The sequence below is a fragment of the Lepidochelys kempii genome, chromosome 4 (genome assembly GCF_965140265.1).
Source record: "Lepidochelys kempii isolate rLepKem1 chromosome 4, rLepKem1.hap2, whole genome shotgun sequence".
Classification (NCBI taxonomy): Eukaryota; Metazoa; Chordata; order Testudines; family Cheloniidae; genus Lepidochelys; species Lepidochelys kempii.
The window spans coordinates 51323291-51344575 of NC_133259.1; the positions used below are offsets into that span (position 1 = coordinate 51323291).

The 21285-nt window shown below is 45.8% G+C and overlaps 1 protein-coding gene across 4 annotated transcripts in view; it reads right to left on the bottom strand.

Annotated features, from left to right (window-relative positions):
- Positions 1-9728, bottom strand: part of MGAT4D (MGAT4 family member D) — a 117840-nt gene extending 108112 nt beyond the window's left edge. For 3 of the 4 annotated variants that reach the window (XR_012158574.1, XM_073341191.1, XM_073341190.1), the window contains exon 1: positions 9354-9728. Coding sequence is in view for 2 of the 4 variants with exons in the window: in XM_073341191.1 (XP_073197292.1) it covers positions 9354-9444 (91 nt within the window). In the remaining 2 variants the exon portion in view is untranslated. The remainder of the gene's footprint in view (positions 1-9353) is intronic. The other variant, XM_073341192.1, reaches the window with a different exon arrangement.
- Positions 9729-21285: the final 11557 nt, after the last annotated feature.

Consider the following 21285-nt stretch of genomic DNA (forward strand, 5'->3'; position numbering starts at 1 on the left):
ACACAGCACTTTAAAAGTTTACAACTTTAAAATTTATTGAATGCCAGCCTTCTTTTTTTTGGGCAATCCTCTGTGGCGGAGTGGCTGGTTGGCCGGTGGCCCCCCCCCACCACATACTTGGGCGTCTGGGTGTGGAGGCTATGGAACTTGGGGAGGAGGGCGGTTGGTTACATAGGGGCTGTAGTGGCAGTCTGTGCTCCAGCTGCCTTTGCTGCAGCTCAACCATACACTGGAGCATACTGGTTTGGTCCTCCAGCAGCCTCAGCATTGAATCCCGCCTCCTCTCATCACGCTGCCGCCACATTTGAGCTTCAGCCCTCTCTTCAGCCCGCCACCTCTCCTCCCGGTCATTTTGTGCTTTCCTGCACTCTGACATTATTTGCCTCCATGCATTCGTCTGTGCTCTGTCAGTGTGGGAGGACAGCATGAGCTCGGAGAACATTTCATCTCGAGTGCGTTTTTTTTTTCTTTCTAATCTTCACTAGCCTCTGGGAAGGAGAAGATCCTGTGATCATTGAAACACATGCAGCTGGTGGAGAAAAAAAAAAGGGACAGCGGTATTTAAAAAGACACATTTTATAAAACAGTGGCTGCACTCTTTCAGGGTAAACCTTGCTGTTAACATTACATACATAGCACATGTGCTTTTGTTACAAGGTCACATTTTGCCTCCCACCACCGCTTGGCTACCCCCTCAACCCTCCCCCCTCCCTGTGGCTAACAGCGGAGAACATTTCTGTTTAGCCACAGGCAAACAGCCCAGCAGGAATGGGCTCCTCTGAGTGTCTCCTGAAGAAAAGCACTCTATTTCAACCAGGTGACCATGAATTATATCTCACTCTCCTGAGGATAACAGAGAGAGATAAAGAACGGATGTTGTTTGAATGCCAGCAAACATCCACTGCAATGCTTTGCAATGCTACAATGATTCCCGAGTACGTGTTGCTGGCCTGGAGTGGTAAAGTGTCCTACCATGAAGGACGCAATAAGGCTGCCCTCCCCAGAAACCTTTTGCAAAGGCTTTGGGAGTACATCCAGGAGAGCCGCGAATGCCAGGGCAAAGTAATCCTTTCACATGCTTGCTTTTAAACCATGTATAGTATTTTAAAAGGTACACTCACCAGAGGTCCCTTCTCCGCCTGCTGGGTCCAGGAGGCAGCCTTGGGTGGGCTCGGGGGGGACTGGCTCCGGGTCCAGGGTGAGAAACAGTTCCTGGCTGTCGGGAAAACCGGTTTCTCCGCTTGCTTGCTGTGAGCTATCTACAACCTCATCATCATCTTCTTCGTCCCCAAAACCTGCTTCCATATTGCCTCCATCTCCATTGAAGGAGTCAAACAACACGGCTGGGGTAGTGGTGGCTGAACCCCCTAAAATGGCATGCAGCTCATCATAGAAGCGGCACGTTTGGGGCTCTAACCCGGAGCGGCCGTTCGCCTCCCTGGTTTTCTGGTAGGCTTGCCTCAGCTCCTTAAGTTTCATGCGGCACTGCTTCGGGTCCCTGTTATGGCCTCTGTCCTTCATGCCCTGGGAGATTTTGACAAAGGTTTTGGCATTTCGAAAACTGGAACCGAGTTCTGATAGCACGGATTCCTCTCCTCATACAGCGATCAGATCCCGTACCTCCCGTTCGGTCCATGTTGGAGCTCTTTTGCGATTCTGGGACTCCATCATGGTCACCTCTGCTGCTGAGCTCTGCATGGTCACCTGCAGCTTGCCACGCTGGCCAAACAGGAAATGAGATTCAAAAGTTCGCGGTTCTTTTCCTGTCTACCTGGCCAGTGCATCTGAGTTGAGAATGCTGCCCAGAGCGGTCACAACGGAGCACTCTGGAATAGCTCCCAGAGGCCAATACCGTCAAATTGTGTCCACAGTACCCCAAATTCGAGCCAGCAAGGCCGATTTAAGCGCTAATCCACTTGTCAGGGGTGGAGTAAGGAAATCGATTTTAAAAGCCCTTTAAGTCGAAATAAAGGGCTTCATCATGTGGACGGGTGCAGGTTTACATTGATTTAATGCTGCTAAATTCGACCTAAAGTCCTAGACCAGGGCTAAGTGATGAACTGAGGGAAGAGACTTTAGGAGCACACTATTTGCATGGACACACCTACTGTGCTGAGACCTTCAGCAGACAGAGCTGCATTGCCAAAGTGATCAATTTTGGCTGGTTTTGGGTTACAATTTATTTTAGTAACTCTTTCCTTAAGATTATTAGATCATTTTAACAATAGCTTTAATAAAAATGCTTGAAATTGAATGCATGGACAATGAAATTTGTTATCCTTATTGTATGAGTAAAGGGCAGCAGAACTGAAGCCCTCATTGAGGGGGTCACCCAAAAGTGAACCACATTCGCTAAGCCGGGGGTAGGAATGCCAAATCCAGTGAAGATGAGAGCAGGTAGGTACAGGTGTTTGTACCTGATAGTGTGATTCTGCCTAACAAGACCTAGATACCATTTGACTTTCCTGTATCCCATGTTTAAAGACAAAGCTGACTGAACTCACTTGAGAGTCCTTGTTTCTGTTCAGTGATGATCAGAGCTGAATTTGTTGATAAGCAGATCTAGGGGCTAAGACTTAGACCTACCATGGGGACAGTGTAGCGTTGCAGTGAAAGACAACGAAGAGACAAAAAGAAAAGGAGTACTTGTGGCACCTAGAGACTAACAAATTTATCTGAGCATAAGCTTTCGTGAGCTACAGCTCACTTCATCCTTACCTGATCACTCTCTTTACAGTGTGTATGGTAACACCCATTGTTTAATGTTCTCTGTGTATATAAATCTCCCCACTGTATTTTCCACTGAATGCATCCGATGAAGTGAGCTGTAGCTCATGAAACCTTAAGCTCAAATAAATTGGTTAGTCTCTAAGGTGCCACAAGTACACCTTTTCTTTTTGCGGATACAGACTAACATGGCTGCTACTCTGAAATGAAGAGACAGTTTTTCTGCTACCCAGAGATATCACTAAGAGCTGGGTTAAATGGTGCAACCTCAGAAGTGGCATCGCAGAAGTGCAGTGAGAAAAGCAGCAACAGCTGAGATAACAGCAGTAGTGAGCACCCTGTGGTGGAACCAGCGTTGAGTGGCGACATAGATAAGAGCTGCAATGAGCTACTTGCAGAGACAATGGCAGTAAAGGTGGCATAGCTTGACCTCGCCTGGGTTCATCTCCTACCTCAGAGGACCCACCTCTGAACTCTGGGTCTTTGCTGACCGAGGACAACCACTGTGAGTGGGGTGCGGCAGAGGGGACAGGGAGTGGTACATTAAAGGAACATCCATCAGATTTTCACACTGCAAGGTCAGAAAGTGAGGCAAAGGACATTGCCAAACGTATTGTGGGGTGGGTGTTTGCTTATGGTTACATGCTTCTGTACTGTGGTTATAGTGTTTTCTCAATTAATGCTTGGTTCCCTTTCAGTAATCAGTGCTTGTGAGTGGGGAAATATTGCCTCTTAGAGGTGGACAGGGGTGGTGTATAGTTTTCCCAGATCACTGGGTGGGGGCTTGAGCTGTTTTGCATTGTTAAAAGGAACCCCTAGATATTGAACCTGGCCCTTGTTGCTACTGACTCCACCTGGCAGGAAGGTTATATATATTAAAAACACTTCTGAGGACCCTAATCATAGGGCTCTACAGCAAAGTAATCCAGAGATGATTTAGGACCAGACTGAGCTCTAGCCCTACATGAAGCCTCTCTCCCTTGTGTCATTGCACAGGAGCAGAGGTGGATTTACAGTGAACCAGAGGGTGCCCTGGCATGGGCCCCCCCAATGACAGGGGCCCCTGGGCCAGGCAGCTGCGGGGGCAGAAGCTTGGTCCTGCCAGCTCCTGGGGCTCCTGCTGCAGGCTCCGCCACCACCAGCAGCCAACCTCTCCCCTCCCCCGCCTCTTCTCCACCTCCTCCCCCGAGCGTGCCGCATTTCCACCCCTTCCCCTTCCCTCCAGTGCTTCCCCCACGGCCAAACAGCTGTTTGCCAGTGCTCAGGTTGCTCTGGGAGGGACAGGCGGAGCCGCAGGGTGCTCAGGGGAGGAGGCAGAGAAGAGGCGGGGGCGGGGCCTTGGGGAAGGAGGTGGAATAGGGGCAGGGCGGAGCAGAGGTGGGACCCCAGACTCCCCCTGCACATACCTCCCCCCCCAGTCCCCTGCCATGAGCCGCTCAAGGCAGGAGACTGGGAGCACCCCAAGACCCCAGCCCACACCGCCAGTCCCCTGTCCTGACTCCTGCACCCCCCTGCGCTCCCTGACTCCTGCACCCCCACCCTGAGCACCAAACGGGAGCTCCTGCACCCCCCACATTCCCACCTACACCCCACGCACCAAATGGGAGCTGCCCCAGGTAAGCGTTCCACACCCCAACCTCCTGGCCCAAGCCTGAGCCCCCTTCCTCATTCTAGCTCCTGGCCAGGCCCTACATGCCAACCCCCAGCTCACTCCTGCATCCTAACTCTCTGCCAGACCTTGTACCCTCAGCCCTGAGTCCTGCACCCCCCTCATACCCACCCAGCCCCCTGACTCCTGCACCCCCTCATACATCCCCAGCCTTGACTCCTGCATCCCCTCAAACATCCCCAGCCACCTGCCCTTCCTGAGTCCTGCACCCCCCATATCCCCAGCCCCCTGCCCACCCTGACTCCTGCACACACACACACACACACACACACATATCCCCATCTTCATCCCTCGCACCAAACGGGAGCTGCCCCAGGTAAGCACTCCACACCCCAACCTCCTGTCCCAGCCCTGAGCCCCCTCCCGCACCATAAGTCCTGGCCAGACCCTGTACCCCAATGCTTTTTTACATTTTTTTTAAATAAAGCACTCTTATCTAAAGCGCTTTACAATCGTTAGCTAATGGTACAAACAATATTTGGAAAGACCATTACGTGGTCCACCGAGACCCTCAGCAATTTTCAAGTGGTCTGTGGAAAAATAAGTTAGACTACAAAAACAATCAGGGTACCTCACTTTATTTTCATTTACTTCCTATTACTTATAGGAGGAGGAGGAAGAAAAAAAGAATAAAAACGGGGGGAAGGGGAAGGGGAGGAAATAAGAGAGAATGTTCTTTTTCTTGGCTGAGTTCCAAGGAGGGATCCCAAAAATGAAGCTGAGCACAGGGCCACAGGAACTCTCTGCCACGTACAGGAGCTGGGCCCAACAAGAGTCCAGGATAGCACCTCCAGTTACTATAATCATGATTTGAGTTATGTAAACATAATTATCAGGTTACACACCCAGTTGTATCAATTAGCTAATAAGTTAATATTAATGAAAACGCCATACAAATACATACACATATAGCTCAGGGATGGGTGGGATGTTGCCATTTCCCTGCCTCTGATAGGGTTCATCCAGTCTCAACATTGTTAAACAATACCTACCAGAGGAATCTCATCTCTGGAATGCTCTAAAATGACACCTGGAGAGTAATTTTTTGACTTTGCAATCCAGATTGCAGCAGGAGTCAGGTATTTTAAAAAAATACCTAGGAGAAGATACTTTCCTTACAAGCTCTTTATCCCTTTCATCATCCTTTTCAAATTACACCCACTGAACACTTTGCTGTACTATCAACATATTAAGTATATTTTTCAGGAACAAAATATAAATATTTCCAGTGAAGTAAACATAATATAAACTCATTTGCCAAGTGCTTTTGTCTCCTCCCTGACTTATGATTGAGCTTTTTTTTAAATGAAAAAAATAAATGAGATTTTCTATTTCCTCACCTTCCTCTTTCAAGCCCATGTACCTGTGTGATTTATCATGGACTGAGAGGCAACACTGAAGACAAAGACTAAATCAGACTCCATACCTAACTGTGAAAGAACCTTGTTGAAATATGAGGAGCTGATCTCTATATAAATATTAGCTATTACATTGTTTTCCTAACTTTGAACCCATATCAGATGTAATTACATAGGGCAGTTATTTTATCTGGGAGTGGAGTTACACAATCAGGTTGGACTATGTTGCAATGAATCACCTCCACTTTGGCCCTAACACACTTTTCTACCCTTAACATGCACACATACCTGCTTCAGAGACACAACATGCCTTAGGTTGGATAGGAACCAAAAAGGCTCAGAGCAAAAAGAGTCCAGCATGTCGAACAGGCACTGCTACACAGTGAAACCTGCTTACTCATTGGTAGCAGACTGTGTGTACAGTGCTCTAGGCTAGGGGATACTTAAAGAGTAGGCATCTCAACAAACAGGATTGAGCCCATAATGTCTGATTCACTGGAGACTCCATAAGTAAATACTTCCAAGCTTCCTTGACACAATGAACTGAGTGTACAAAAGTCATCACTTTTGCTTACAGAAGTTATTTATAAAAGCAGGTGAAAAACTTTATCTGGTTTTGTAATGAAATTATCCCATTAAACCACAGACACTATAGGCCTGTGCCTAGGGGCCCAGCTCCTGGTGACTACATCACAGAGAGTCTTCATTATTAAAAAAGTAAGTTTCTAACTTCATGATTGTAAAGCAAAGTATGTAAAGAAGACATGATGAAGGGTTCATGCACCTGAAAACATTCAGGGCACACCCTGAGTGTTGTGTAGGAGCAGTGCACACACTGCTCCTTCCAAGGACATGGACCATGGGAAGTCGCCCAGAGGACATGAACCATGGGAAGCTTCCTTGGACTGGGCTCAAGGCCTGAGAGCAAGGACTGTAGTAGATAGAGGCTGGTAAATAAGAATATTAATCAAAGTCATATTATTCCCTTTGTTGTTTCCTTTTGCGGTTGGAGTATGTAATGCGCAGGGGGGAGAGAAATAAAAGAGAGGGTGGAAAGCTGACAGGCAGCAGCCTGCTTGCTTGCTTAAAGCCTTGTTCTGTCTTGTATTTGAACCGCAACAACATGAACTGGGCATAAGTGATGTAGTGACACCTGCCTGAGGACTTGTCTTCACTGCACTGTGATCCACATTTGAGTTAACTTCTCTCAAGTTAGCCTAGCTTAAAGAAGAGCAGTCACACTGCAATACAAGACTCAAGCTGCCCAGAGTGACTGTATTAACAGCACAGAGTGGTTGAGTCCCCCCATATTACTAGCTCAAACAGCAGCAGCACTTAGGCGTCACTTTACTCCATACTCTCTGATGGGCCACAGCGAGCTCAAAGCACTTCTGAGCTAGAGATTTTGTGTGTGCGCATAGGAGTCAGGTTAGGTACAACACAAATACTAACACTGCAGACCACCAGTGGAACAATTGCTCTGAGGGATGTACAGTACACTCAGTATCTGTATGGGGAAATAATTGCAAGACCATGGGTATGTCTGTGTGATGTTTTTGCCGGGGACAGAACAGGACTGGAGTCTTAGAATTTAGTAAGTAATCTAGCTAGATATGTGTTAGATTCTGTTTGTTTAAATGGCTGAGAAAATAAGCTGTACTGAATGGCATGGATATTCCTGTTTTTGTGTCTTTTGTAACTTAAGGTTTTGCTTAGAGGGATTCTCTATGTTTTGAATCTAATTACCCTGTAAGGTATTTACCATCCTGATTTTACAGAGGTGATTCTTTTTTACTTTTTCTTCTATTAAAATTCTTCTTTTAAGAAACTGAATGCTTTTTTCATTGTTCTTAAGATTCAAGGGTTTGGGTCTGTGGTCACCTATGCAAATTGGTGAGGATTTTTATCAAACCTTCCCCAGAAAAAAGGGGGTAAGATTTGGGAGGATTTTGGGGGGAAAGATGTTTCCAAACGAACTCTTTCCTAATAATAATAATAATAATAATACCAGTGTTAGACAGCGAAAGTCCAAGGGCAAAGGGTAAAATAGTTTGTACCTTGGGGAAGTTTTAACCTAAGCTGGTAAAAGTAAGCTTAGGAGGTTTTCATGCAGGGCCCCACATCTGTACCCTAGCGTTCAGAGTGGGGAAGGAACCTTGACAACAGTGTTAGACACTAACACAAGATCCTGCTGCCCAAGAATCAGCAAGTAAAACAGACTAGATCAGTTTCAGTGTCCCAGATGAATAAAATATAAAGATCAATTTTTAAAAATCATCATAATAGTTAGATATATAAAAGTCTTACCATATCACCAACTCCATTCCTGTTCTTAGCATTTTAATATCAGGGTGTTGTTAATAATATTGACAAGAATTTTCTTAAATATAATTTTCACCTAAAAGTATGATCCAGGACCCTAACCTGCAAAACACTTATGTAGACGTTTAACTTTACTCACTTGGGTCCTGATCCTGCAAAGAGTTACAATCATGCTTAAACTTTATGTACTGTAGTCCCACTGACTTCAATTTTGTGTTTTAATTGAAACATTCTCTTGCTGTGTTTATTTCAATGGACTGCACACGGTGCACAAATTTAAGCACATTTTAGTCTTCACAGAATTAGGATCTTGAGTAGTCCCACCTGTAAAACTGGTCATGTGAGTAAATTTGCATACCTGCATAAATATTTGCAAGATAAGGTTCTAAAACACAGAAGGCTGGATCCTGAAGCATTGAAGTCAACAGAAGTTTTGCAATTGATTAGTGGGAGCAGGACTGGGCTATGACCCCACTATAAAATGGGGGATCTCTCAGGATAATCAGTTCCAGATAATTCAGTGCAGACTGTGCAATACAAACATTTCCTAAACAGCTACTGGTTAGGAGCTACCTTCCTGTGTGGTCTCTTAAACAGTTTTTTTTTCTTAGCCTTAATTTGAGGACAATAATTAACCAGTATACAGCCTCTTATTCTGGGAAATGTGAATAGTTCTTAACAGGGTGAGATTATTATAAATTGTAACACCTCAGAAATCCTGTGTGTAACCCTTACCATCCCAAGTATGTAGGGATGTGATAATTATAAAGGTGGAAGGTAGTAAGACATAAAGGCTTGATTTTTCAGAAGTGCTGAGCCCCCCATGAAGTCAATGGGAACTGAAGGTGCTCAGCACCTCTGAATACCAGGCCGGAGGTAGCTCCTGCGCCGGACAGCAGCAGATCACAGCCAATGGATTAAAACAGCATTTTAATCTGAAATGCTACTTCGTGCCCCAAGACATTTTTGAAGCATCAGCTGCCTGCTGCCGAAGGTTTCCGCGTGGGTGCCCGGAGTAGCCCCAGGACCGCTCCTGTTCACCCGGCCCGGGGCAGTGTCAGCAGCCCGGGGAGGACAGAGCGACACCTGCGGCTCCCTCCTGCCCCAGTGCAGCTGGGGGCCCGGGGTTGTGGCCGGCAGCCCCCAGCGGGGAGGGGAGCTGAGCAGGTGCAGAAGGCGGCGGCCGTTGGGAGGTGACTCCCCCGGCACCTGAGGGGGACCCCGGCGCGAGGGCGGCGGTTGGCAGCCCCGAGGGCTCGCGCCCCGGCGGCTCTCACCTCCGCTCCTGCTCCAGGCGGTGAAGCAGACAAAGGAGAAGGCGGCGCTGAGGCACAGAAATGTCACGATGCTGCCGGGCTTGAGCCTCATCTCCCCGCATGCCCCAGCCGCAGCCTCTCCTCCAGCGACCCTGCGCCCGCGCTGGCCCCGCGGCTCCCAGCGCTCCCCCTGGCCGCCCGCGGCCACGCCCGCCCCGGCAAGTCTGCCCTCCTTGAACTCGCCCCGTCGGCGGCGCCCACCTGGCAGGGCACCGCCGCCCCCGCCCTCTAGCGCGCTCCCCCTGGCGGCGCTGCTGCGGCAGCCGCCCGGCTCCACGCTTCCTCCAGCCCCTCGCGTCTCTCGGGAGCCCCCAGCCGCGCCCTGTTCTGCTCCGAAGGGCTCGGGGGCCGGCGAGGGACAGCGCTCCTCCTCTCCCCGCCCCCCTGCAGCTAGCAAGGCTGCAATTCCACCTCCCGCCCTGCCCCATGGCCAGGCACTCGCTCGCGGCCCTAGCTTCCCAGTGCTATGCCGCGTCACCAGGCTCGCTCCCGCCTCCCCGGCTGCGCTTCTCCAACTCGGGAGCGCAAGAGGCCGCGGAGCCGGTCAGCGCTGTCCTGGAGGAGGAAGCGTACAGTCAGCCCGCGAGATCAGTGTGGGCTCCCCCGCGCCTGGTGCCTACTTACTGCATCGGAGAGCTGTATTCTTCCGTGCGAACCAGGATCTCCCTCACACCACAAAAGGGACAGGTGTCAGGGGTAGGAATGAACCACGCCACGTACACAACCATGCTCACGGCACCCAAAGGAGACAAAATAGGATCTTTTATTGGCCCAGCTGCTGTTGGTGGGAGAGACAAGCTTTCCAGCCACACACAGCTCTTCTTCAGGTAGCTGGAAAGCTTGTCTCTCTCACCAACAGAAGTCGGGCCAATAAAAGATACCTTGTCTCTCTAATATCTAACATATGCATAAATATTAAGATATACGTTTACCTCTATCCATATGTGCAAACCCTTCTGTCATTGTACAGTGCCCAGCACACAAATACATAAGAGAACTGCCCAAAATCTTTATCTATATGTACTTATAATACGGCCAAGTTACAGGGGCAATGGGAACCTTAAATTTGGAGCTTCCCAGTTTTCACTGAGACTTTAAATTTTAATTGAACCATGTTAGTTTAAGTCTAATTTCTATAGTGAGAAAGGCCCCTCCTAATCTTCCTTTGCACCTTAACAATGGGCGATCTTACCCCTCACATGGCTTTGACAACTCTATTTTCACCAGTTACTCCCAAATCTCTCTCTCCACTCTGGATCAGTCTTCTGCAGTCCAATCCCAGATCTTTGCCTGTCTTTCTTACCAGAGGCGGATTTACAATGAAACACACAGTGCCCTGGCACGGGGCTCCCCAGCTACAGGGGGCCCAAGGGCTAGGGAGCCCAGACCCATCCAGCACCCCCTGCAGGGGGACCACGATGGGGCAGAAGCTTTGGGGGAGAGCAGGGAGGGAGCCGTTTAAGAGCTGTGCTGGAGGCACAGTGTGCGATACATTCTCCCAGCTGGTGAGCTGGGCTCCTGCTGCCTCCCAGGGCTTCTGCTGCTGGCTCGTGCTGGCGGCCAGGTGAGGCAGGCAGGTGAGGGGCCAGCTGGGGGCATGCTGTAGGGGAGGCGGCTGCACTCCCCTGGTGGGGTGTCCGTCTGCACCTGTCCTGCTGCCCTGCTCCTCTGGACGCCAGGCAGTGCAGGTGCAGTCCCTGGCGTGCACTGCTGCTGGCAGCTCCTGGAAAAAGGCCAGAGGAAGGGAGCAACAGGCCAGCAGAGTCTCAGCTCTCACATGCTGCTGCCACCACAGCTCCCTTTGGCAGCGAACAGGAGTAGCAGTAGGGCAGGGACAGGTCCACCAACCAGCCAGGTAAGGTAACCCAGCGGCCACGACTGGGACTGCCCCAGCCCTGAGCCCTTCCGCCCCGCGCACTTCCCCCTACACACCACACATACCCCCCAGCCACCTGCCCTGACTCCTGCACCCACACACACCCAGCCTCACCCACATCCCCTTCCCTAATTCCTGCAGCCCCTCATTCCCACCCCCACCCTGAGCATCAAGCAGGAGCTTTTGCATGCCCCCCATTCCCACCTGCACCTCTAGCACCAAACAGAAGCTGCCCCAGGTAAGTGCTCCACACCCCAACCCTCTGCCCCAGCCCTGAGCCCCAACCTGCTCCTGCACCCTAACTCTCTCCCAGGCCCCACACCCCAACCCTGAGCCCTCTTCCACATCTTAACTCCTGGCCAGACCCTGCACCCTAACCCCAACCCCACTGCTGCACCCTAACTCCCTCCCAGACCCCACATCCCAACACTGAGCCTCCTCCCACATTCTAACTCCTGGCCAGACCCCACAGCCAATGTTTTTTTTATGTTTTTGTTTTGTTTTGTTTTTTTATAAAGTGCGCTTATCCAAAGCACTTTACAATAGTTAGCTAACAGTACAAACAATATTTGGAAAGATCATTAAGTGATCCGCTGAGACCCTTACAAATTTTCAAGTGGTCTGTGGAAAAATAAGTTAGAATACAAAAACAATCAAGGTACCTCACTTTATTTTCATTTACTTTCTATTACTTATAATAGGAGGATGAAGAAAAAAAGAATGAAAAACAGGGATGGGGGAGATAAGAGAGAATGTTCTTTTTCTTGGCTGCAGGGTGGGGTAGCAAAAATGAAGCTGAGCACAGGGCCCCACTAACTCTAAATCCACCACTGTTTCTTACATTTCTATTTAAACTCAGTATAGCAAAAAGTGAGCTCCTGATTATCTGTCCCCTGCCAAGGTATCCCCTTTCACTCTTTTACTTTGTCATTGTGGGCCACACAAACATCCCCCTAGTTAATCAGGCCTATAATCTGTGTCTTATTGACTCTGCCCTCTCAGTAGATCAACATCCCAGGCTGTGTCTATATCTTCCTGCTTCTTCCTACACAAGATTTCAAAGAAGCCTTTTGCCTCTAATTGCAACACCAAAACTTTCCTCCAGGCCATTTCACACTGTGACTACTAGTACAATCTTGTCCTGTTCAGGTCTATTTGGTTGGTAAAATAATTTATGTGCCCTGTTCTTACAACATCCTACTCCTCAACAACCCTGCTTTGAGTCCTTCCCCTCTGCATCTGAGGAAGTGAGCTGTAGCTCACGAAAGCTTATGCTCTAATAAATTGGTTAGTCTCTAAGGTGCCACAAGTACTCCTTTTCTTTTTCCTCTTATTTCACCATATCAAATACAAGCTTCTCAAGTGCGAGCCACAAAGGTATTACTGCAATCCACAAAACTCCCACTTGGCTGCCACCTAATCCTGTAGGAACCTAAATTCACTCAGTGCCTACATTTCTGCAGTAAAAGTTCCCTAGGTACCTATGTTTCTGCCTCTGACCATGTGCACTGCTGCTTCCCTCTAGGCACCTGGACACTTATGTCCCACCCCAAGCCCTAGAGCAATTTACAAACTAGGGAAGACAGGCATTTGGCTGCTTAACTCACCTGCAAGGGACTGATCCAGTAGGTGTGCTCAGAGGCCAGGTCAGGCCCCTCAAGCAAGCTTACACAAACCAGCTGGGGAAGGGTGGAAGAAGGATCAGGTCCTCCCTTATAAAACTAGCCTAGGAGCTAGGGTACTTCACTTAGAATGTGACATCCCCCACCCCGATTCAAGGCCCTCCTCCTGAGGGAGAGAAGGGATTTGTACAGGGATTGGCCACCTCTCGGGCAATTGCTCTACCCATTAGGCTACAGAGTGATTCTAACACTTTCAGTTGCCCAACTAATATTTATTAAATAATGTAATTAAAGTGGAACAATTTCAATATGACAGACTAAGGGAGACCCACATCAGAATATTCCATAGCCTAGTGGTTACAGCACCTACCTGAGAAGTGGCTGATCTCTGTTCCTATCTGTTCTGCCCCTCAGTTGGAGGGATGACTTGAACTGGGGGTCTCCTACATCCTGGCTGAGTACCCTAGCCACTTGGCCAAAGATTATAAGGGAGGGCTGCCGCTTCCTATCAGACTCTTTTGATTTTGGCCCCACAGACCATGTAGGCAACCAAATGCCTATCTTCGCCTTGTTTACAGATCACAAACCGAATTAGGTGCTCCCCGCAACTTGGATTTAGGTGCCTATTTCTGAGATGGGCAAGGCTTAGCACACACCCCTTTCCTCAGCATGTCCCATTGGATAGCTTAGATCAGTGGTTCTCAAAGCCGGTCCGATGCTTGTTCAGGGAAAGCCCCTGGTGCGCCGGACTGGTTTGTTTACCTGCCGCATCTGCAGGTTCAGCCGATCGCGGCTCCCACTAGCCGCGGTTTGCTGCTCCAGGCCAATGGGGGCTGCGGGAAGGGCGGCCAGCATGTCCCTTGGCCCGCACCACTTCCCACAGCCCCCATTGTCCTGAAGCAGTGAACCACAGCCAGTGGGAGCCATGATCGGTGGAACTTGAGGACATGGCAGGTAAACAAACCAGTCCAGACCGCCAGGGGCTTTCCCTGAACAAGCAGCAGACCGGCTTTGAGAACCACTGGCTTAGACTGTTTCCCACCTAGCATGCTAGCTTTGTGGATCACAGTCTCAGGCTCCTATCTCTCCCCATTCATTGTATAGGAGCCTTGGCACCTAACTCAGGCTTTGAAGATCACAATGGTGTTCCTGTGATTTTCTAGGCACTGAGAAGTTAGGTATTGTGATGCTTGGCATTGCAATGCTGAGGTCCCAGTCCCTTTGTGGATCCCCGTCCTGGTCCTCACCTTTAAGGTTTTCACAGTTTACTTCCCACTCTATCTGCTCCACAATCTTATTTTGTCAATTATCTCTTTGCACCCATGGCCGGCTCCAGCTCTTTTGCGGCCCCAAGCAGCAAAGAAAAAAAAAAAAACAAGCCTGGTTGAGCTGCCACCAAAGTGCTGCTGAAGAGGATGAGAGGGACTGCAGGGCTCGCCGCCGAATTGCCATGGAAGACCTGGATGCTATTGGCCGCCCCAGGCACCTCCTTTCTTCGTTGGTGCCTGGAGCCAGCCCTGTTTGCACCACCAACAAAGCGAGCATCCATGACCTATTTGTCAGCTTTCCCTTGAGCATCTTCTTGCTCTCTCCCATGTTCCTCATGTGTAGGATGCTACCCTAGAAAAATAAAAAGTGATAAAAACCATAAAGCTATTTCAACTATGATACTTATGGAACACTACTAGCTGATAATGGCTAGGAAAGCATTAAGCCAATCTCCTTATTTATCTCAATTAAGCAAACAACATAACCCTCTATAGCTATAAATAGAGCATACAGCTAATTTATGCAAAACATACTTGTATCACTATTACCCCATATTTCCCTTATCTCCTCCATTTGGTTGGTTATCCACTGATTCCATTTCATATTAAATTAAGATTAGATTCCCTTGGGGACAGGAATTCTGTTTTAGTATATGTCTGTACAGAACGTGGCATACTGCGGCCCTGATTTGATTGAAGCCTCTGTGAGCCGCTGCTACTACTCATACTAATAAAATGTTATGACCTCTAAAAATAAGCTAGTTTATCTGAGGCACTCACAAGCTATATGCTGCTTCTCATCTTCTATTGGTACAACCTTCCTTTGAGCTTTTAGAAGTGTAATAATAAAATGATTATTAAGAGAAGTAAATTATATATGTTGATTATTATTCATTAATACCCATGGGTGTGATAAACATCTTACAGCAACATATGTATGCAGCCTCTTTGATGCAGAGTTTGCACCCTAGTTTCCAACATGAAATATTATAGGAGGACAAATGAAGCTAAGGAAATAGGAGAAATACCCAGTTACAGTGACAATATTACATGAGGTCTTGGAATTGAAAGTACACATCACAAAGTTTAGTTACTCCCATTTAATTTAACATTTAAATAGCATTTTTCATATTCCATGCCGTGAGTAGACACCTTTCTTAGCTTGCTCTCAAACAGTCCACATACAACACAGAATCCCCAGAACCCTATTCCTGGGATCTGTTTTTTATTAATAGTAAAATAATATAAAGTTTAGTTCAAAATTTCACCCTAAGATTATCTATTCCTGAATTACTCCTACCTGACTGCTCAGTTCAAACCAGGGCTTAAATTCTCATAGCATATTTCCTGAAGTTCCCCACACCCTTAGGGTGACCAGATGTCCCAATTTTATAGAGATAGTCCCGATATTTGGGGCTTTTAAAAATATGGTTACCCCCCAACCCCCATCCCGATTTTTCACACTTGCTGTCTGGTCACCCTCCACACCCTCTGCATTCAAGGCTCCGGGCTTCAGGTGCAAGGCAGGGTTCTTGGGGCTCCAGCCCTGCAAGGTAGGGGTAGGGGTGTGTGTGTGTGTGTGTCCACCAATGCAGTAGGGCTCAAGCCCAATGGGATGCGCCAGGGGTAACTGTGGACCCCCTGAAATTGGCTCTCTGAACCCCTATTCCTGGGATCTGGTTTTTATTAATAGTAAAATAATATAAAGTTTAGTTCAAACTTCTCCTTAAGATTATCTATTCCTGAATCACTCCTACCTGACTGCTCAGTGATTAGAGCACACTCTTGAGAGATGCAGAAGACTACTGCAAACAAAGGGGGGAATTGAACCTGGGTCGCCAAGCGTGTGTTCTAACAAAAGCACTAGATTAGAAGTTATAAGGTGAGCACTCCTGGATTTTGAATGGGGTTTGATCTAGTGAATGGGCTCTGAGCACACCTACAGGCTCAAGCCTCACAGGCAAGATAGGCACTCCTCAACCTACCTTTTCCTGGTTTGGGAATCATGCTGGGGGTTAGGCAGGAGATAGGCATCCAGTGCATGCATATGCCCACAGGCAGAAATTTAGGGCCTTTCTACATGGTGTCAGGAAAGTGCTCCTGCCTCCTGCAAACTATATTTTAGAATGTGCCAGCAGCGCACTTAGAGCATTCTACAAATCCTCCAGAGCCCTTTGCTGGCATCATGTAGACAAGACCTTAGGCACCTACAGAACTTTTACCCTGAAAATGTAGGTGCCAAGTGAATTTAGGCACCTACAGCAATTGGGAGCAGCCAAGCAGGGGTTTTGTGGATCACAGTGGAGCCTAAAACTGGGATTTAGGTACCTAAATGTGGGGTTTGATGTGCCTAATTACCTTTGTGGATCTGGGCCTATTTTCCCAGGACTAAGCAAAGCAGAGTGCTTCAGTTCTGTTTATTGCTTTAAAATGCCGGTGTGGTCTTTGGCAGTCATTTCTTCAACCTGTTTGCCTTTTCAATATACTCAGAGCAATACAATATATTACTTGTGATCAGGGTAGTTGTATTAACAAATACCGAGTACATAAACTTCTTCTGGGCATTTGAGGTAATAGTTGTTTTGAATGGTAGTCACATTGCCTACGGAAAGGTTGGGAAAACGCCATCAAATCGCTAACGGAAGCAGCTGGCTAACTAAATTAAAAACAACCATCTGACATTAGTAAAACACCACAATTTATTTTCCAAGTCCATGAAGGTGTTCAGCACCAGGAACATATAAAGAAGCCCAAAGCAATACCAGCCTCTGACACTTCATGCCACACTCCCAGTGGACATGATACATTACTTTTCAGAGAGATGTCACAAATATAACATGCACTATTTGAATAAATAGTCAAAATAGCAGGATTGGTTTGTATTAATTGCAGATTACATTCTTCTTTATTCTCAGGTATCCTTGGTTACTTAATTTGAAATGATCAAAGGCACCTAAGGGAGTTAGGCAGCTAACTTCCAGTGAACATCAATGGAAGTTTGATTATCCCAACCTTCCTTTTCCATGCTGTCAGTATACTGACAATTAGTCTCTATATTAGAAAATGACGAATGGATATGGTTTGCCAATTTATCACCACCCATCCTGATAATCACATCAGGTCTGCATTTAATCACATGTCCACTCCTGATAAAAACAAATGCTTTACACAAGTCACATGATCTTGTGTAGTCTAGTTATAGTTTAGAAATTCGGAAATTAATATGGCCTAGGGAGCCACTAGAAAGGCTGGGATTAGAACTCAGCTATTCCTGCCTCCTAACCTATTCTCAGGGCATGGCAACACTTGCAGATGTAGAGTGCTGTGAGTTAAACCTGCCTTCGTAGAGCACAGTAGGGAAAGTGCTGCAGTCTGTCCACACTGACAGCTGACAGTGCACTGGCATGGCCACATTTGCAGCACTTGCAACAGCATTGGGAGCAGTGCACTATGGGCAGCTATCCCAGCATGCAGGTGACTGCAACGTGCTTTTCAAATGGGGGTTGGGGTGCCAGTGTGGACAGGGAGTGAGCTAGGACGCCCGGGGCTGCTTTACTGCGCTGTAACTTGCAAGTGTAGCCAAGCCCTCAGTCACTAAACTAAGCTGCTGGTTACTCGGTTTGTTTTGCTTTTAGCAATGAAAATACCAGTCTTCTTTAATCTGTATTACAAACATTTTACATTACTAATCAACTTGTTTGTCTCTGATATGAAGCCATAAAAGTGAACATATCTAGGATGTGGTTGGGCAGATTAAGCTGAACACATTGAAGTGGACGATGTTATAACTTAAAACACATTAAATTTTAGTTTATTTTCAGAGCCAGCTAGTAAAATTTATTATCATTTGTCCCCAGAAACTAATAAAATACCGAGACAACATACAGGGGAAAGTCTGGTGTAGGCTGTCAAAAATGCATTAGGTTAGTTATTAAGGTTTACTCTGAAGCAAATAGTTACTCAGAGCATGTTGAATTATGATGATCACTTACTTAATAATGAATGCAGGGAGTGGAGAAAAGTGTTAAACTGTGGAAAATTAGAGTGTGGCGTTTGGCGACTGGGCACATTTCAACTCTATTGCATCAATTGTTCCTCAAAATGTAAATATACCAATAGTAGCTAAGGTTTCACTGCCTGGCATAAAGTCAGAATTTACTGGCAAACATGCCCTCCTTATTTGCTCCATTCCTTTCAAGTCTCTCTCCTTACCTTTCTGCCAACGGTGCCTTTAAATTTACTTCCTTTTGTCTATGTGAGAAAGTTGCACTGGTTTAACTTGATTTGGCTTTTTAATTGACATAGTTAAGCTAGAACAAAACTTGCGTGGACTCATTTTTATACATGTGGCTTCTTTTTCTTTAATTAAACTTCCTCTTAATCAGTTTAAGCTAAACCAAAATAAACCACTCATACCAAAATAAGAGCATGTATACTGCCTTTTGCACAGATTTAACTATATCAGTTTAAATTCACACCTTAAGTTTTATTGGTGCAACTTTCTCGTGCAGACAAGCCCTCAGAACCATCTCCCTCTTCTGTGCATTATTAATTTGTCATTCTTCTTCAAATTCATTCTTTAAAAGCACATTTATGCTATAAGACATTTAAACAAGGGTGAAACACTCCCTGAGTTTATATTGTCACCCAAGGTACTATATTTGTCAGAACTGTTTTGTCTGCCTGCAGTATGCTGAATGCTCCTTGCGGCTATGCAAAGCACACTATCAGAGTTCAATAAATAATAAATATTAATAATGTATCTAGTCATGTGGATTCCAGTTCCTCATGTTTCCAATCATTATTAACCTATTACTGATGCAGCAGACAACAGGACCATGTTTCCAGCGGCACTTCAAATACATGGACAAAATCTTGACCTGATTTGTAGCAGCTTATTAGCTAATTTCAAAATAAGATATGGGACCATAGAGTCACTTGTAACACACAGACCCATATAACCAAAAAGTCCAGTGATGGAATTATTTAAGGAAGTGAAGAGAAAGGATTTGTGAAGAGGAGATTCTTATATTTGAAATCCCTCAAAATTCATTTTTACACAGAAAAGTATACCAAATTTCCTGAAATCTCTCTGGGAAGGAACATGTCAGGACAATTATTTTTCAAGTAGCAGCCAGGAAGTCTAAGATACTTCTATTTACAAAAATATTAATAAACAATAAATATTTTCAAAATAAAAAAGAAAGTATTTATAGCCTTTTCCCTGTTATTTTATCTTACCCATCTACTTTTCATAGTGTAAGGGTATGTTGCACCATTACCAGCCTCAGACATTTTTTAAAATGTAATTTAAAGTGAATTATCAAAACTCTAATAGCCATCAGCATTGGTGAACTTCTTGGGTGACTGAAGGCATTCAAGCATATCTGGGGCATGAACTACTAGCCTACTGATTCACACTGTTTGTGTTTTATTATTACATTAGGTACTTCAATGATTAAGAACAAATCAAAAGTGTGTCTCTAGATTTTAAATTTGGGGGAGAGTGCTTATTAGTTATGATTTTAATACCCAATTCCCATTCATATATATTGGATTGACAGATGTTTTGGGAAAGCCAGCCCACCATAATTTCTTTATTTCGATTTTGATCTAAGAAATCCAAAATGCTGGACACTCTTAACATACATTTATACTTTACAAAACAAATCATCCAAAGCCTCATCACTTCTCCTTCCTGCACCCTATCACATCTCATACGAATAACCATGCAGCAGACCAATAAAATTTAAAATCACCAGACAACAATCCCATCATAAACTGCTTCAGCCCTCCACAATGCCTCCTTAAACAAGTAAGCTTGGGAGCATGCCTGAAGCTCTATAGACTCAGGCCATTTTGGAATAGGGGGAGGGGAGGAATTCAGAGCACTCCAAAGGAAAAGATCCCTCCCAACCCCGGAAAAATGCTCTGCTAGCAGCCATCTCCTCTATACCAAAGGGGGATCCAACTTAGGAAACTCTGAAGATTTCAGTGGTGAAAGTGGAGAAACTTCAGTATGCCACTTTGTAATGTATGAAATTTTACTAGCAGCAGCAAAACTTAGAAAAGACAATAAATGTGAGGAAGACGCTTCCATCTTAACAATATTTAATCTTGGAGAAACATTATAAACTAGGGCTAGATACTGCAAACTCTTATTCATGTGAATAGTCCTTACTCACTGAAGTAGTCCCATTGGCTGTTTCCTGGGATAAGGAATACTAGTGAGTTGGATTTGTAGGATCTAGCCCTTATATTGTCTGAATATATTTTTTCTCATGAGTAACTAAAGTGGTTGTCCCACATTTTCAGTGGCAGTTTCACACATTTAGGTAGGTGTAAGCAATTTTACAGATAAGAAAGGTCAAGATGAATATTTGTCAAAATTTAGGATAATCAGAATGAATAAGATTATTCTCTGTGTGTTGCAGGTGTCTTTCAGATTCCCTTACTCTGAATGACTGCCACTAACACTAGTTCTTTTCACTGGGCAACAGTCACTGGAAGGGAAAAAAATCTGATTTACTACAGATTAGATTCATGTTGGGGGTTATAGGTTTTTTTCCCTGAAGGTGAAGGAACTTCTTAGTGTGCATTAGTTGCAAAGGGCCATAAGTGGTCATGAAGGAGGGTATCATTTCTCTTTGCATTGAAATTATGGTAAGAGGTCAGGTTGGAAGATTGATCAGTGTAAATTAAGAAAGGAAGCTAAAATTTTCAGAGAGCTGAGACTGACACCACAGTATTGATTCCATTTGAGTAATTAGTAGTTTATAGAAATAGCATCCCTGTGAAAGTAAGTAATCAATCAATCTTACTGGACTACACATTTGTTGCATTTCTGTAATGGATACAATAAAACTCCAACAAAAGGAAGTTTCATAATGAATGTTGTATTACATTAACTGTAAACCTCTTACTGAAATCATCAACACTGAGAAATTACAGATGTATAGATTACAGAGACAGAAGAGATTATTGTGATCATCTAGTCTAACCTCCTGTCTAACGTAGGACTTCCATGATTTAATTATTGTTTGAACTAGTGCGTATCTTTTAGGAAAAGCATCCAATCTTTATTTAAAAATTGCCAGTGATAAAAATCCACCACAATCATTGGTAAA